At 49.0% G+C, this 18,433-nt stretch overlaps 1 protein-coding gene across 1 annotated transcript in view; it reads right to left on the bottom strand.

The window, feature by feature from the left end:
- CRISPLD2 (cysteine rich secretory protein LCCL domain containing 2) overlaps positions 1-18,433 on the bottom strand; it is a 66,508-nt gene that overhangs the window by 26,585 nt on the left and 21,490 nt on the right. Inside the window, exons 3-8 of the mRNA XM_066243153.1 lie at positions 17,841-17,959; positions 15,053-15,185; positions 14,484-14,599; positions 9,918-10,018; positions 2,643-2,777; positions 974-1,034 (exon numbers count right to left, since the gene is read on the bottom strand). Coding sequence (XP_066099250.1) covers positions 974-1,034; positions 2,643-2,777; positions 9,918-10,018; positions 14,484-14,599; positions 15,053-15,185; positions 17,841-17,959 — 665 coding nt within the window. The remainder of the gene's footprint in view (positions 1-973; positions 1,035-2,642; positions 2,778-9,917; positions 10,019-14,483; positions 14,600-15,052; positions 15,186-17,840; positions 17,960-18,433) is intronic.

The raw sequence follows: 18,433 nt of genomic DNA, 5'->3' as shown, positions 1-18,433 counted from the left end.
GACAGTCTTCAACATCCGAATGGACAATACTCAGTGACTCCATCAGCTAGATGGACTCATTCAACCACCCGGGGCTCCACTGGCAGCTCCTCCTCCAGCGAGGCCCATCGGAGGGCGGCTGACTCAGATTCTGCAGCAGGCTTGCTGGGTCCATCAGCGGAACAGCGCTGCCTGCCCACATGCATCTTAACACTGCTCCAGCCCTAATCCTCCCAGCACAGACCTCTGGGCCACCCTGGGACCCCTCGCACAGAGAAGTGTAATGGAGCCCCCAACTGTGCAAAAATGTTGGTCAAGATCCTCATGTCCATAGCACATCTGCTATGCACAAATCTGGCATTTCTATAGCTTGGAGATTCCTTTTGAAACAATGACCTGTCCTTTGAACACCTCCTCCCCACTTAACTGGACTATATGTCCAGGCAGGAGGAGACTCGGAGCTTGGGCCAACCCTCTAGGCCACAGGTTATCAGTAAGGGGTAATCTTATCCCTCGGGGACACTGGCAATTTCTGGAGACATTTTTGGTGATCACAACTAGGGAGGTGCTCCTGGCATCCAGTGGGTAGAGGCCAGGGATGCTCTTCAGCTTCCTACACCGACAGGGCGGCCCCACCACAAAGGACTATCTGGACCTAAATGTCAGTCATGCCAAGGGTGAGAAACTCCGGTCTCAGGTGACAGACATGGCTCATCGCTGTGCGCCATGCTCTTAAGAGAGGGTGGCATTCAGAGGGAACTCTGGTCAGCCTAATTTATGACACAGAGCAAGCTGAGTTACCTCCCAGTGTGACTTTCAGTACACACCATTGTTGCTAAAAGTAGAGAATACCATTTTTTTTTTTAATAAGTTTCTATCCAGCTTGGTTTGGGTGGCCATCAACTGACTTGATCATGTCACAACCCATAACCCACAGCAAGTGCTTCAAAGGGCTGTAGGGAGCCGTGAGACAGGGATCCAGCCCAGACCTTACCTATTGCACGTGGACCCTTTGCACTTGTCCTTCATCTTGGTGTCACACCTGACAACTTGGGCTAGGAGAGAAATGCAGAAGTAGACATCATTGCAAGGATCAAGAGGATGGGTCAGCATTAGAAGACCCTACCCCAACCCCCAACCCCCACTCTGAGGAACTTTCTGGAACATTTTGGAATTCATGCCATATGAGAGCAGGAGCATTGCCCAATGGCTGCAGGTTTTAGTGGTAAGGTTTGAATCCCAGACCTTGGACACATTACTTTTCCCTCTCTGAGCTGCAATTTCCGCATGTGAATAACGGATATAAGCATTAAATGAGAAAGTACCTATGGAACCTTGGAAGGGAGCCTGACACACACTAAGTGTCCCTGAGACCCTCGGAGCTCTGGAGGACAGGCCTCCTAAGCCTTATCGAGCCTGGGAACTGGGGACCCAGGCATTCCCCCCTGTGTCTTTCCCCCATAGCCAAGATGACTTTGCCAACCTTTCCAATTTGGTTCATTTTATAGGGACATATGAAAATCTTGGACTAGAGTTATAGTTGGACAAAATCACACATATTATCATTTTACTTTATTTAAAAAAAAACAACAATGGAACCATTTTAAACTTCTGGTCAAAGAAGCTACAGGATGGTTAAACAGGCACAAAGTCCGGGAAAAGGCACCTGAAGCCCCAGAGGACAGCGCGACTGGAGGGGGCAGGAAGAGTAGCTGCAAAGCAGGGGACGGTTTTGGAAGAGGATGAGTACAGGGTGGGCCCTGCTCAGAGGTGAGTCCAGTCTTACACCGTTTAAGGCTTAGGGGAGAATCAGAGAGAAGCGGACCACAGGCAGTCTGCCGCGCCCGTTGCCGTGTCTGTAAGAAAGTGCCCCTCCAAGCCCCAAACCTTCAGTAATGGCGCCATGTACACAGGTGCCCGGCAGCAGAGTCGGGGGCATCCAGAATGCTGAGCTTCAGGCCGGAGAGAGAGAGAAGAAAGATGAAAAGGCTTGGGAGGTGAGGGGCACTGGGAATCAGGGGAGGGGAAAGTGCAGCACAGGTAGGTGTGAGAGTGTCTGGGGACTTCCAGAAGTCTGGGGGAATACATTCAACTTCCCACCCAAGGTGGCTCTTTGAGGCCACTTGGGGATCTCAAAGCCCAGGGAGATCTCTGCTGACACCAGAGCCTCCCAAATAATCCTCATAGCAATCTTGTATTATGACCCCACTTTATGGATAAACAATCAGGTCTCAGAGAGTCAAGCGGGTTCCGAGATGCAGAGTCAGGCTGGGGGAAGGGGGACTGGAGCTCACAGGAGCTAGCCTCCACCCCGCATGCTCTGCGCCCTCCCTTTGGGAGGCCGGCGTGTCCAAGTGGAACCCCGTTTCATCCAGGTCCCTTTTGAAAGGATAAAATCTAATCTTAAAATACCTGCCTGGGGAGAAAATGTCACTCAAGTACAGCTCCTTTAAAACCTCACTTTTGAAATGACTTAAACTTTCATTTTTTAGGAATGTCTTAGGGTTGTGTTCTCACAAGCGGCACAACCACCCTGCTTCCACTATTGGCGGCTTTGGAGACATCTCAAGCCCAGCTCGCCTCCTCTAGCCACCCCAAAGAAAACTGCCCCTTTCAGAGGTGGTCCACGGGGTGACCGAGGGCAGTGGCAGAGCCCGACTCACTCATGTAGTTCACAGCAGACGTTTTCTTGGGTCTGATCACCCTTGGCTGGACCCAGACGTGTTTCTCTTCAGGAATGGGTGCTGTCTCCACCTCGTTCATCTCGTCTGTTTCAGGTTTTTGGTAGTAAGTCTCTTCTTCATAGTGAAGACAGGGAAAACAAAATAAATGCGGAGATTCAACAAAAATGCACTTTACAGAAAAAAAACCTTGGAAACTAAAGGTTTAGTTTGACAAAGAATCATTTCAGTGGCAGAGAGAAAGTTATATTTCAGAACAGATCTGGCTAGGGGGAATTCTACCAGCCAAGATGAGATGGATATGCTCTGTTTGCTATGTGGGCTTTGAACTACGGAGCAGCTGGATTGAACAGAGGTGAGAAGGGCCCAGTGCCCATACCTGGATTATCATAATGGGTTCTTGCCCCACCTCCTTCTGCACCACCATTTGCCTGAGGAAGCATATCCCCTGACCCCAAACCATAGCTGCCTCCCCTGAGGTCCCTCTGGCCCTAGGTTTTGATTGGGAGAGGGGGCTTCCTCGTTTCCACACCCATTATGGTGCACAAGGACTCACGTCAATGGCCTTGGGGCCCACTGCCACTCATCACCAGCACTTCCTGCTCCCTTCTCTGCCCCTGTGAGTCAAGATCACTTAACAAAACACAACTCCTTTCTCGGCACTGAAGTTTTGCTACTCAGTAACATTGAACTCATTACTTCGAATGGGTCAGAGAGATTCAACTCCAGGTTTAAAATAAAAAAGTTACCGTATTTTTTGCTTCATAAGACGTACTTTTCCCCCCCTAAAAGTGGAGGGGAAAATGCCCATGCATCTTATGGAGCAAAAAATACAGTATTTTATTAAATATTTTAACACACCATTTGGTTCAGAATATTTTTTTTCTTATTTCCCTCCTTAAAACCCTAGGTGTGTCTTAAGGTCAGGTGCATCTTATAGAGTGAAAAATATGGTAGTTCATTGGGTCCCAATCTTTCCCCACCCCATTATTATTAGGTCTCCAACAATGATCATGACCACCATATTTTAATTAATTAAATAAATTGCATTTCTTATAAACATTATTTTACTTATTTTCCAGTTTTCATCACAAAAGACAACTAACTATTAACTCCTGCCCCAAATCTGTAATCGGGCCATCAGGATATCAAACTGTAAATTTCAGCCAAAGCAAAGCAGAGAAATGCTATTATTTTGCTTGAGAGGCCTTCTCAAAGATGAGTTTATGCACATATCTGCTGGGGGACCCTCTGTACCTTTACAGCATGCACCCCCAATGCCCTTGGATGTCTCTAGACCAGAGATGGGAACCCCTGACTCCTGCTCTCCCTCAATGAAAGCAGTGACAGATGTGTTTGGGTGAGAATGATTTCAGGGAGGAGGAATGAAGCGTTCTTGTAAGCCTCTTTGTGTCGGGTTAAAATTCGAGTCCCATCAGTTGTTCACCCATCCCCTAGACCTTGTTCCCACTTTTCCTTAAGGGCAATGACCTCTCTTATCCAAAGGGCAGGCCAAGTGTTTCATGTCTACACAAGACAAACATCCAAATGAAGGGCAAATAACCAGTTCTCCAATGCTTTTGGAGGCTGGAATTCTTTGCTTCTGCCTCTCTTCTGTACAACCACCACCCCAGGCGAACCTAGTCCCCAGAGAATGGACAGGATTTAAGCCGGAAGGTAAAATGCAATCTGAGTCCCATTGTCTGTTCTATAAGAGGTCAGGGACCTCCAGGGCTGCTTTGGACAGCTCACTCACAGCTGCAATTTCACCACCATCTGCCTCTCCCACCCATTGTAAACTCCCTGAAGTCTGGAGCTATCCTATTTCATAGCTCACTGGACACCCAGCTCCCAGCACATAGTAGTTGCTCAACCAAATTTGCTGAATGAGATCATCAAAAACCCCTGCAAAGAATTCTGTCTTTGGATCTCTTTGGAAAAAGTATATTCCCAGTGAAGTTTAAAGACATTTAGGGAGGGAATTCTGAAAGCGTCATTTGTAGCCAAAAGCTATTAGGCGAAATCTTTACGAAGACACCAGGTTTGCAACTCCATTTGGCATGATCAGCTGTCTCTGGTCTGCCTTCCCGTCAATGTGGCTACTCAGGTTTGCTCTTCACTGAAAGCCAGGGCTGTCTGTGGAATAAGCCAGTTTTCTTCCACTGGCCTTTAGGATTTTTATACCTCATAATCGCAGCTTTATTTAGCCGAATATAGTTTGGTAAAGCAGTCTAAAGCATTTGAGGGCTCACTATTTAAGAAAATGGGCAGACAGTCCTCGCCCTCAGACACACACATGAAAAGTGGAATGCTTGCCCAGAGGACCGGCTCTATTTGAGCACATCCTAATTAAGATCCTCTGTGTGGACCAGCACAGTCCTGGGGAAATTCCATGCCCAAGTTCATAGCAAGGTTACTGTGAGCACCACCCAGCTCTGGACCAGGGGTCTCAGGGCACCCAGTATCGCTTACATCATTCTGCAGATTCTCACCTGGGTCCATAAGTGGTAACAAAGTTCACAGCTAATTTTACTGAATGTGGACCTTCCCCAGCACTCTCTCACGACATCCTCTCATGTTATGTAGCCCTAAGAGACATGCTAAGCTTCCTTTCACAGACAGAGAAACTGAGGCTCAGAGAGGCTAACAACCTGCCCAAGCTCACACAGCTGAGAGTCAAACTGCCTTTCCCCGAAGCCCATGCCCTTTATCACCGCACCTGGCAAGGATGGAGGGATGCAAACCTTTCTTCTGGTCTACGCTGATCCCTACTCCATCTCCATTATAGGGCAAGGCCCTGCCATGCAGCGCAGCTGAGGAGCTTAGGCAGATCAGTCACTTTACAGGAGACTTTCTGCACAGTTAGCTAAGAAACCTGGCACACCTGCCAAGTGAAGCTGGATATTTTCCACCAAAAAGAAAGAAAGAAGTTCAGAGGCTCCACTGGGTGGGTAAGCCAGCATCTAAGGTATCTTTGTATTTGTTCTTAGAAAATGACTCTGTGTGGGCTCCAGGCCCCTGGACGCTCTGGAGTGAACCGGCAGTTGTAAGTACAGGTGGTCAAGGTTCAAGGAGAGACTGGCTGCAGTAAGAGCAGGAAGGCAAGTGCACTGCCTGTCTGTGCAGTAGGGAAGGCTTCCAGGAGGAGGTGTGACACCAGAGCTGTGCTTCCAAGGAGGAGAAGGCATCTGCCAGTTTCAGAGATAAATGAGACCCCCAGGTTGGGAGAGGGCCAACATTCCCCACCAAGTGATGGAAGACCCCATGCAGGGATGAGTGCAGCCATGCCTTCCACTTCTTCACAGAGCTAACCAGTTGTTTTCATAGAGCACTGACTACGAGCGGGTTATTTTGCTAGTAACTCACATCCTTCTCATTGTTTTCATTATGGGAGAGCCAGAGGCAGGGGTTCCCAGCTCTGGTCCACAGACATCCGAGGGGACGAGGGTGCATGCTGTAAAGGTGCACAGGGTCCCCCCCTCAGAGATGTACATCTATTCATCTTCGAGAAGGCCACTCGAGCAAATGAAAATAGCAACTCTCTGCTTTGCTTTGCCTATAATTCACAGGACTATATTATCACTGTTACAAATGGGAAAAATGAGGCTCAGAGAAGGCAAGCAGTGTGCTGGGGTACACACAGCCTGTGATGGAAGGAGAGCCCTGCTCTGCCTTAATCCAGACAGCTCTGGGCCGTGCGCACACAAAGCCCCTCACAATGGGAGACTCAGCGGAAACCCCAGTGGGCATCCTTCCTGCATGGGCCCCATATGTGATGGAGACTTGACCCCTCTGGGTGGCCGGAGAGCAGTCACAGGACTTGCCCAAATAGGAGTATGGAGATGGGATCTATGTGAATGTCAACCTCAGCCTGCATTCTCCTCTTATTCCCTCCATGCCCCCCACGGTTGGTACAATAATGTCTCTTTTCAGACAAGAAGATGGAGACCCAGAGAAATGAAATGGCCCATCCAGGGTCCCACCGCTGGAACGTGGCAGGGTTGACATTCTCAAAGCAGGTGTGCCAGCATCTAAAACCCATGCTTGTTTCACAAATCCGGGAATCAGAAGGGACGTATCAGGGAACAGGTCACCAAAGACAGGCATGTGGAGATAGTGAAGAGGTATGCCCTGAATGGAAATGAATGGGAAACAGGAGAGACTTTGTTTAAGAAACACTATGGGGCCTGATCAGGCGGTGGCGCAGTGGATAGAGCATCAGACTGGGATGCCGAGGACCCAGGTTCAGGACCTGGGTCGCCAGCTTGAGAACAGGCTCATCTGGTTTGAGCAAAAGCTCACCAGCTTGGACCCAAGGTCGTTGGCTCGAGCAAGGGGTTACTCGGTCTGCTGTAGCCCCATGGTCAAGGCACATATGAGAAAGCAATCAGTGAACAACTAAGGTGTCACATTGCGCAACGAAAAACTAACGATTGATGCTTCTCATCTCTTCATTCCTATTTGTCTGTCCCTGTCTATCCCTCTCTCTGACTCTCTCTCTGTCTCTGTAAAAACATACAAAACACTTCATCAGGATTTAAAAAAAAAGAAAATTTTTTTTAAAAAAGAAACACTTATGGGGATAAAAACAGACATATAGATCAATGGAACAGAATAGAGAGCCCAGAAATAAACCTGTGCCTCTTTGGTAAATTAATATTTGACAAAGGAGCCAAGAACATACAGTGGGGTAAAGATAGTCTACTCAATAAATAGTGTTGAGAAAATTGGACAGATATGTGCAAAAAAAAAAAAACTAGACCACCTTCTTACAACATAAACAAGAATAAACTCAAAATGGATTAAAGACTTAAATTTTAGACTCGAAACCATAAAAATCCTAGAGGAAAGCATAGGCAGTAAAATCTTGGACATTGCTTGTAGCAATATTTTCTCTGATGTACCAAATATAAACAAATGAGACTAGATCAAACTAAAAAAGTTTTTGTACAGCCAAGAAAACCATCAACAAAATGAAAAGGGAGCCAACTGAGTGGGAGAACATATTTGCCAATGATACATCTGCAAAAGGGCCAATACACAACATTTATAAAAAAACTCATACAATTCAACACCAAAAAACCCCCCAAACAATCCAATGAAAAAGTGGGCAGAGGATCTGAATAGACACTTCTCCAAAAAGGACATACAGATGGCCAACAGACATTAAAAAAAAGATGCTCAGTGTCACTAATCATCAGAGAAATGCAAATTAAAACCATAATGAGATATCACCTCACACCTGTCAGAATGGCTGTCATCAATGAATCAACAAACAAGTATTGGTGGAGATGTGGAGAAGAGGGAACCCGTGTGCACTGTTGGTAGGAATGCAGATTGGTGCAGTTACTGTGGAAAGCAGTATGGAGTTACCTCAAAAAATTAAAAACTAAATTGCCTTATGACCCACTTCTGGGAACATAAAGAAACCCAAAATGCTAATCTGAAAGAATTATCTGCACCCCTATGTTCATTGCAGCATTATTTACAACAGCCAAGATGTGGAAGCAGCCCACGTGTCCACCAGTAGATATGTGGCCAAAAAAAACCTGTGCTACATTTACACAACGAAACAGTATTTGGCTGTAAAAAAGAAGGAAATCTTATCCTTTGTGACAGCATGGATGGACCTGGAGATTAGTATGCTAAGTGAAATAAGCCAGGTAGAGAAAGACAAATACCATATGATCTTGCTCATATGTGGAATCCAATGAACAAATTAAAGAATGCTTACAGAGGGCGCACTGGATGGCAGGCACTGCCAGGATCTGCACATCTGTGTGGGACTTTCCGTCTTCCTCTCCTGACCATGCTGCTGCATGCCTCCAGGCCTTGCACATGCTGTTCCCCCTCCAGAAACACCTTTCCCTTCTCTCATTACTAGCCTTCTCTTCCTTAAGGGTACCTGCTGGGGTTAGCCTCCCTGACCCCATTAGACAACAGCTGATGTTCCTGCTATAAGCGCCGTGGCATCCAGTTACTTCCCTTGGAAGACTAGACTCACTGCTCATGCCCATGACCCAGCTGGACACTGGTTTCATGAGGGCAGGTCCATAACTGTCTGGAACCCATAGTTATCCCTGTTAACATAAACATCACCCGGTAATGTCCTGGCACACAGCAGGTGCTCAATTACATTCATACCAAATTCACAGACTCTCATTTGAGCCTGAGATATGTTACGAAACAATGGTGTTATCACACCCATTTTGCTAATGGGTAGAGTGATTGCATGGTTTGAGCATCAGCCTCAAAACCTGGTTTGTCGCTTCTCCTGTCCCCTCCACCCCTTCCCCAGTGGGCGCGGTGGTCAGCGGTGAACAGCTGACCGGGACAACAGAGCACCGGGACTTCTGAGGCGATCTAGGACCCACACTCTGCGCCCACCTGTTTCTTCTCCCCAGAGCCCATGACACTGACTCCACACGAGGGCCCGGCACAGAGGGTGGTTCTTTCCTGTGTGCGCAGCTCTCCCGAAAGGCTGAGCTATCACAAGGCCTGTGGATGAGTTTTGTGAAAAAACTCATTTTAACCACAAAAACATGGATAGTCCCTTTGGCTGAGACACATGCCTCTTCTGGGGTGGAGCCCAAGAAAATATTCCAAAATGTGATCAACACTTGAGGCATGAAACGTGCATGATTTATAGTAGTGGGGTGAGGGGAGACATTCTGAGAGGTGACAATAAACAAATGCAGGAGAAGCTGGAAATGATACAGCCTTCGAAAGCTCCAGGTTCGCCAGAGGCTGGGGAACGTACATGTTTATGACAAGCCGGGAGAAGGATGAACAGATGGGAACATGGCTGGGTGGCCAGTAGGGGGACAAAGATGGACAGGATACCCTAGAGAGGGACAACCCTGCCCAGCCTAGAGCTCGCCTGGAATGTCACAGTCCAGTTATTTGTTTTTAATTCCTTGTTTGTTGTCTGTTTTATATCAAACTATGAACACCAAAAAAATAAGGACAGGGATGTGTCTGAGTGTGTGCTGCATTCAAAGTCCAGCTCAGAACCTGGTGTAGGAGATGCTCCCTAGGGGGACATCCAGGGCAGCCATGGGTCCCCAGGGACCTGGGGGTTGAACCCCAACTCTCCCCGTGCGCAAGGTGGAGAGAAGGAGGGAGGAGGGAGAGCAGTGTCGCGGACGACTGCAGTAGGGTTGGGGAGGGGTCACCTTGGACACCGCGGTGCCCCTCTCCCGGGTTGTGGTTTGTGTAAGCTGTTCTGGGACTCACGGTTGAGAAGTCATTTCCTACCTCGGTAACACAAGTTGTTCCTGCAGCCACCTCCATAGCTGGGCGGGCATTCGGAGCAGGGCCGGCCGGTCTTGTATGGGGCCTCTCCAATCCAGTTCCCCCTGAAGACAGACCAGAAACACTGTCAGGAGGGGCCACGGCTCAAGGCCCAGGGTCACACCCTTCCTGGCCCCACTCTGGACTGCACACCGCCAGGGAAGGAGGAAGGTGGGTGCCTGAGGGAGAGAGAGGGCTGCCCTGGGCCCTCCTGAGCACAGAGAGTCTCAAGAATTTCAGAAGGACTGCAGTTGAGAGCTACATGTCCTCCCCTGTCACTTGTGTGTGTGTGCCAACACCCCGCTGGTCCCACACTGACCCCTGTTGTTCCCCTCACACAGCTCTGAATACTGTTTGCCCCCTCCCGGCCCCAACACCTGTGTTCCGGGAAGCTGCCAGGATCTCCCTTTTAAGCCATTTTTCAAATGTGTGAAAGTCCGCATGTTTGTTGAGCACTTTGTGTTTACCACATTCGGGCCACATGCCCAGCCTAGGTCACTCCATCCTTCCAACACCCCAGGAGGGACATGCTGGAATTCAATCCTTTTGCATGGGAAGACACTGAGGCTCAGCGACTTGCCTGAGGTCACCCGGTGAGACTTGAACCCAGGCAGTGGGGCTCAGAGCCTCTGACCACACTTGCTCCGGGACGTAGGTGTCTGAGCATGTGGGGCACCACTCATGAGCTCCTGCTGTACTGTCCTCTCCTCGTGGTCCCAAGATGGCTGCAAAGCACTGTGCATCATGTCTTCCCAAGCAGGAAGGAGAATGGTAGGAAAGACCTCTCTCCTTGGGTGTTTTTCACACTTGGTCCACTTTCTCCTTGTCTTGTTGGCTGGCACTAGACCACTCGCAGACAAGGGGGAAATAAAATCGCCCCATTTGGCTTTGAACATTGGAATTGCCCCAGTTGATTTGCAAGTCTCTGGGACTATCTGAACAAATCAGAAGAAGCAGGAATAGCTGTTGACTAGGTAACCAGTGGGGTCTACCATGGCAATGTTTCTGTTAGTTTTTCTCTGAAAACCTGCAGCAGATAGTATTCTAGAAAACAGGCATTCAGGTTAAACTCTTTGGGAAAACAAGTTAGTAGTATTCGCCCAGAAGGGGGAAAACCTTGGCATCTTTTGACCCATCAATCCCAGTCCTCATAATTCTCCTAATAAAACCATTCAAACGAGCCAACAACAACAAAAGCAAGCTACAAGAACGGAATGGCTAAATTTTGTCCTGTCAACTTGATAACCCATAGGCAGCCCTTATGAGACGATAATCATGACAACTATGGAATATAAAAATTGTCTAGTATTGTATGAGAAGAAAAAAAAAAATGAATTGAAAGCTGTCCTGGCCACAGTTACAACTATGTAAAAATATGCCAGCCTACAGCCAAATGCTACACAGGAGCCCGGAGAGTGAACGGGGTTGAGCTGGGGCAGTGGGATGAGGAATTCCTTCCCTTGTAGACATTTTCGTTTAATGCTATCGTAGTTAATGCTAACCCTCTGGAGCTCCCAGGGCAGGACAACTGAAGGCTATTCGGTGAGACCTTCCCAGGGGCCAAGTCCTTCGTACACAGCTCCTGGCTCTTTGACTATAAAAAAATGGAGCCATGAGTGACCGGGGTCTCCATAATTTGTTCAGGAAATGTCCTTCATGGTCACCCAGTTTCCATTGGTTCGCCCAGGAAAGGGACTCGGGCCTGCTGCTTGCCTCCTCCAGCTGAGTGGTAAAGAGCAGATGCCCAAGTCTGGACCCCAGCCCTGTCAGCCGGGTGACCCCAGCTCTCCCTAATCCTGGAACGAGGGGCCGCCTGCCCTGTAACGGGGTGGGGGGTAACGACAGGAGGCTGCTGTAAGGAGGAAGTGAGTGACTGCGTGGACACCCTCAGACCAGGGCAAAGGCCACACGCTCTATGCCCTTCCTAAACCAACAAGTTCATCCAGGTGAGGTTTCTGACAGCTTTCCAGGGAGGCCAGGGAGGAGCCCTGCTTGTTGGCCGGAAGTCAAACTGCACAAAACACACTCTCTGTTTAACTTCCACTGGCTCGAAATAGCGAGATGGCATCACCTCGGGCATCAGGCCTGGAGATGGAGAGTGGGGCCCATTCTAGTATGCTCATCACTTCAACCCTCACACATCACAGGGGACAAATGATAGTGTCCTAATCATGCCACAGACCCCACTCAGCTGACCTCCTCTGCTTGGACACGCCAGGCTGGCTACAGACTCACAGAGGACTTTGGAATGACTCCCCCAAACGAACCATCGCCAGGCAGACCGAGGGTCTCAGAGCCTGTGTCCCATTCATTGCTGGGTTAGATTCAGGAAGTTTCCCAGACTATTTGGGCCCCAGATGGGCTCATCACTCTTCCCCAGCTGAGATCCCCAGCCTATCTAAGGTTCCATATTTCCTCAAACACAAACCATACCTCTGATGCTCCAGGGGTAATAACACCCAAGTTTATGGAGGGCCAGCTGGGCGCCAGGCTCTGTACCAACACCCTGTACATGACAATCTCTTTACTCTTCCAACAGCCCCATGAAGTAAGTGTTCTCTTCTAATGCACAAGGTCATCAAGGTACAAGACCTCCCAACCTGTGCTCAAAAGGATCTGAGCCCAGACACTACCCTGGGGCCCCGTTCCCAACCACTGTCCTCTACACAGCCAGGGGACCAAACATTTGAAGAAGAGGCCATGGAATACCACACAGCAATCAAAGAAACTGGCCCACTGAACACACAATACCATTGCAGACCAATCTCATAAACATGGTAGTGAGATGAAGATATTGGGCACATGAGGGCACATCTGTCAGGTCCATTCATATAAAAGTCTACACCAGATTGATGGGCAGATGAGGAGAGATGTCAGAATAGTGGCCACTCTGGGGATATCCTGGGAGACCGGAAATAATCTTTATTTTGAACTGGGTGGTGTATATGTACTATATGGACTGAAGTCTGTGTGCTCCCAAATTCATATGCTGAAGCCCTAACCCCCCTTGCGGCTATATGTGGAGATGGGACCTCCAAGGACATAATAAAGGTTAAATGTGGTCACAAGGGCAAGACCCTGGATGGAATTAGTGTCTTTATAAGAAAGGACACCAACAAGCGCTCTCACGCTCTCTCAGTGCACGCACCAGGAAACACCACGTGCGGACACAAGGCAAAGGTAGCCAGGAAGAGAGTCCTCTCTAGAAACTGGCCCTGCTGAACCTTGATCTGCGACTTCCAGCCTGTAGAATTGTCAGAAATAAATGTCTGCTGTTTTATGCACCCCGTTTCTGGTATTTTGTTTCTGGTATTATGTTTGGCAGCCCAAGCAGACAAATAAATGACTTAGGTGTGAAAACTTACCAAGCTGCACACTTAAGATTAGTGTATTTTACTGTCATAAGCTTTACTTTTTCAAGAAAAGGAATGGCGGCTAAGGAAGGGAAGGATTGTATTTTTGATAGGGTCTCCTAGTGGATTTTTTTATATAAAGAGACAAATGGAATTATTGATCCCCCCACCTGCCGCTCTGCCAGGAATTCCCACACTGCGGACCAGTGTAGTGCTCTCCCATCAATGACATCATCCCCCTCCCCATGGACCGCCGAGACACTGCCACCACAGGCATGCCAGATAGCTGATGGGAAGTTCTGTTCCTCCCAACCTCAGCGATCTTCCATTCATCGCACCTTCTCATGGCCACTCCTGACCCAAACCAAATAAATGAGGTCATTCCTGTTTCGTTCAGTCCCTGAGCAAATACACCTCGAGGGTCCACACGTGCAGGGCATGGTGCTAGGATGGTGGCCAGCGTGCAAACTGCAGGCTGTGACTGGGCAAGCAGTTGTCCGAGAGCTAGCACACGTGTGTCTGATGAGCAACTGAGATGAATGAGGAAAGGGATAAATGACACAGCAATGACATCAGGGTGTAAGGGGGAAGAGGGGGAAATACAAAGATGTGAAAACTCAGTTTAACCTGAATGCCTGTTTTCTAGAATACTATCTGCTGCAGGTTTTCAGAGAAAAACTAACAGAAACATTGCCATGGTAGACCCCACTGGTTACCTAGTCAACAGCTATTCCTGCTTCTTCTGATTTGTTCAGATAGTCCCAGAGACTTGCAAATCAACTGGGGCAATTCCAATGTTCAAAGCCAAATGGGGCGATTTTATTTCCCCCTTGTCTGCGAGTGGTCTAGTGCCAGCCAACAAGACAAGGAGAAAGTGGACCAAGTGTGAAAAACACCCAAGGAGAGAGGTCTTTCCTACCATTCTCCTTCCTGCTTGGGAAGACATGATGCACAGTGCTTTGCAGCCATCTTGGGACCACGAGGAGAGGACAGTACAGCAGGAAGACAGAAGGAACCTGAGTCCTGGTTGACACTGCTGATCTATTAAGCTAATCTGGATGTACTCCTTGTTATGTGAAATAATGAAGAGATTTCACTGCTCCAGACAGGTTTAGTTGGGTCTTCCACAGCTGGCAAACTCATCCCAACCCATACAACCTTGTTAACTTGCTCTTACTTTGGAGAGTAATTGCAGACAAGGTAAACTGCATTCTCCCAAACGTCTCCCCAGACGTTCATCCTCCGGCAGGTATTCACAGCACAGCCAATCTTGTTGGTGGTGGCCCAAACTATCTAAAAAGACGACATCCATGTATCAGAACTCAAGGGGCAAGGCATGCCAGGGGAATATGATTTGGCCTGGATCTATCAGTTGCTAGTGTTAAAGGGGTATGTGGTGAAGGGACGAAGGGCCAGACTTTCCCCCAGCCCACTGAAGATCTATGTTTGTTTAAAAATAAACAAAACAGAAAACCCAAACAAACAAACCACACACAAGGAAAATCACCCCAGTGTGTCAAAGTGCCATAGAAGTTTCTAGTGTGTAAGGCTCAGTGTTCTACTTGTGAACCAGTCACAAACCACTGAGTTCACCAGCTATGCTTTGAATAACACCAAGCTAAAGGAAAAGTATTAAGTCATTGACAGTAGAGGTCTTCTAGCTGGGCAATGACCTTGCAGGGCCAGGGGAAGCGGCTGGGTTTGGGGGTGCTGGGCTGAGTTCAAGGCACGTTCCTCCAGCGTTACCTGCGTGTAGTGGGTGCACATGGCCCCAGAGCACCTCTCCGGACACCAGGGGTTGCACTCGTGGGGATAGGGGTAGGTGTAGTCCTTCACCTCGTCGTACCAGGACTGCACGTGGAACCCGGGAGAGCGATACCTGCAGGGACAAATCAGCCTGTCATGTTCCGGCTGGCACACATCCAAAAATGGAGACCTCAGCTGGCCACACCACCACCCAGGGGGCAGACTGGAGGAGGGGCTCCTTCAGGGATAATAGCCCCAAGTCCTGCCCAGCACCTGCTAAAAAGGCTTATAACCCCAATTTGTGAGTAGCTCACCCGGGCATCCCCGGAGTCCCTCTGGGTTCCAGGGGGGTCCCTCAGGTGGCCCAGATGTCACCTATGTGTTCAGAAAAATCTTTACTGGGTCCCCAATGAGTCCCTTTTTAAAAAAAAAATCTATATGTGTTTATTTTTATGTATACTTAGGGAAATATGTGTAGGCTATGAACCCCATTATTTTACAGATATTATTGCTTAAGAAAAAACTTGGTTTAAGAGATAAATCCACTTAAAGTCAACAGAAAAAACAATAGTGAGTAAATAGTTGCAGAGGTGACGCGCTGATGGGACGCCCACCGGGGCAGGGGAGGGTCTAGAAGCTGGGAAGTAGCTGGCAATGGGGGGCCAGACAGATGGGCCCCCATCGCCTGCCAATAGGTGGTCATGACCGGCTTTGTTCCTCGGCTGCCTGGGGGACCCACGGACTCAAATGTAAGGCAGAACACTCACGCAGGGCACAGAAACCTGCAGGCATGCAGAGCTCTGCAGTCAAGTGTGCAAACCCTTTTGAAAACTTCTTATTTAGGATTTCTTACTGAGCATCCCTCACCCCAGCAATCTGGAGGGCCCAGGGTCATCATCGTTGGTGGCCACTGGCCCTTGCTTTGGCCCCATCCACCAGGCTGGCACTGGGTATTTTCTCAGGAAAGAAAATAAACCGGACCCAAGTCCCAGGTCGCCAGCACCAGTCAGTGTAAACAAAGCGGTTTCAATAAAGAGAAAGGAGGTGAGGGGAACTGGCTGTTTCTAAGAGCGCTGTGGTGAGATGGGCAGTTAGAGGTCTTGTAACAATTACTGTCAGAACCCAGAGCGAATGGCAGTGGTCAGTGACGTGGCCTGGGACACGGCCTGTTTGCCCGGAGCCAGTCCGGGGGAAAGAAACAGTGCTGAGCTCCAGAGCAAAGGACACCCGCCACCCCATCAGTCCCCAGAGCCCCCAGCCCGGCGGGTGCCGCAGGGGCCTCATGCAGGAGGGGCTCTTTGGGAAAACAAGTTAGTAGTATTCGCCCAGAAGGGGGAAAACCTTGGCATCTTTTGACCCATCAATCCCAGTCCTCATAATTCTCCTAATAAAACCATTCAAACGAGCCAACAACAACAAAAGCAAGCTACAAGAACGGAATGGCTAAATTTTGTCCTGTCAACTTGATAACCCATAGGCAGCCCTTATGAGACGATAACGATGACAACTATGGAATATAAAAATTGTCTAGTATTGTATGAGAAGAAAAAAAAAATGAATTGAAAGCTGTCCTGGCCACAGTTACAACTATGTAAAAATATGCCAGCCTACAGCCAAATGCTACACAGGAGCCCGGAGAGTGAACGGGGTTGAGCTGGGGCAGTGGGATGAGGAATTCCTTTCCTTGTAGACATTTTCGTTTAATGCTATCGTAGACTGACTTTATAAGAAGCAGAATTCAATAGCAAAAAATACACTGCATTGATTTGCTTCCATGAAGTCATGTCTCCCTAGCTCCATCGTGACACCTGCCCAGGCTTTGTCCCGAAAAGGAACTGTCCTAAAGGAAAGTGTCACTGCTCGTGGCCATATTAAACTCCAGAACTTCAAGAGTTGGGCAATATATGGGTTTGAGCAAAGCAAACCCTGACCTGTCTTTGGAGGGGATATTTCAAGGGCAGTCCAACTTTTTGATGAATAGGACAAAATGAGAGAGAGTGGACCCCGAAACCCCGGCCACCGCTGGATCCAGACTCGGAGGACTTGCGGGCACAGCACGCTGGCTGTGGGTAAGTCTCAACTGGTCAGAGGACATTGCCTCCGCTTCCTCTAAGGAAACCAGCCCCCTCAGCCTAAAAGGCACTTTTGGCCGGGCTGAAAGTATGTGGCCCGGTTGATCTGGGGGAAGGCCAGGGAATGACATTTAACTGACCATTGTTAAATGCCTCCTATGAGCAAGGGGACAAAGGCGCTGCCAGGCCAGGAGGCCTCAGAGGTTCAGTGGTGTGAACGAGCCCTCCATGGCCAGAGAAGGGAACATGAGGGACACCTGCCCATGAGGTGGAACCTGGCTGGGCCTTCAAGAAGAAGAGGAACAGAAACGTGCTGCGGAGAAAGAGACAGTGCTGATCTGCCGCTGACAGACTGAACACTGCCACCTTCCCAGCTGGCCCAGCCAGCTCCTTCCTGGCCAGCTGCCACTGACTCAAGAACCCTTTCAAGGAGACGGAATGGGGAACCCACACTGCAAAACCCCCCTGAGCCCAGGGATCAGTGTCTGGAGTCAGCAACCAGCCTCACATCCATTTCGCTAATTGCTCGGAAGTGTTCCTGGGCACAGAGTCTCAGGTTCCCCACCCATAAATGGCATGGGTGGTATCTCTCTCAGTGGACAATCATGAGGCTAAATGTGATAATAGACAGCAAGCATCAAGCCCGGCACACAGTAGGTGCTCAGCCCTGGTGGCCAGTTCACAAGTAAGGGTGGGGGAACCATGGTGGCTCTTACCTGCCCCAGTGGACGGCCAGGTTCTGCCCAAGGGACACCAGCAGACTGGTGGGCCCGTGCTCCCAGATGCACTCGTGGGCCCATGCCGCCGCCGACTTTGCCAGATCTTCATCCCAGGTCTGCAGGGGGAAGAGGGGTGCACGTTCAGAGCAAGGGATAGGTGTAAGAACCAAAAATGCTGTGACACCTCCCGCTGTGGCCCTGGGTAAACCCCCAGGTCGGTGTCGGCATCTGTAGCACTAGGTTGTGTGCATTTCTTGATTGAGTCCCTAACTCAGGAAGCGGGGAGTGGCAGGTCAGCAAAGAACTCTGAGGAACCTGGGGTCAAGGCCGTCCTCACAACTCTTATACCACCTCTAACATGCCGGTGACATTGGCTAAGTCTCCTCGTCTTTCAGCCTCAGTCCCTTCACCTGTGAAGTGGGAGGATGAGTAAGTCCTGCAGATGATGGTGCTGATGATCGCACAACAATGTGAATGTACTTAATGTCGCCGAATTGTACACTTAAAAATGGTTACAATGGTAAATTTCATGTTATGTATATTTTACCATTATAATTATATATACTTTTAAAATCTTGGATATGGCCCTG

Source organism: Saccopteryx bilineata, chromosome 9, assembly GCF_036850765.1.
Source record: "Saccopteryx bilineata isolate mSacBil1 chromosome 9, mSacBil1_pri_phased_curated, whole genome shotgun sequence".
In the NCBI taxonomy this organism is placed as follows: Eukaryota; Metazoa; Chordata; class Mammalia; order Chiroptera; family Emballonuridae; genus Saccopteryx; species Saccopteryx bilineata.
This window is presented reverse-complemented; position numbering and strand designations above follow the sequence as displayed.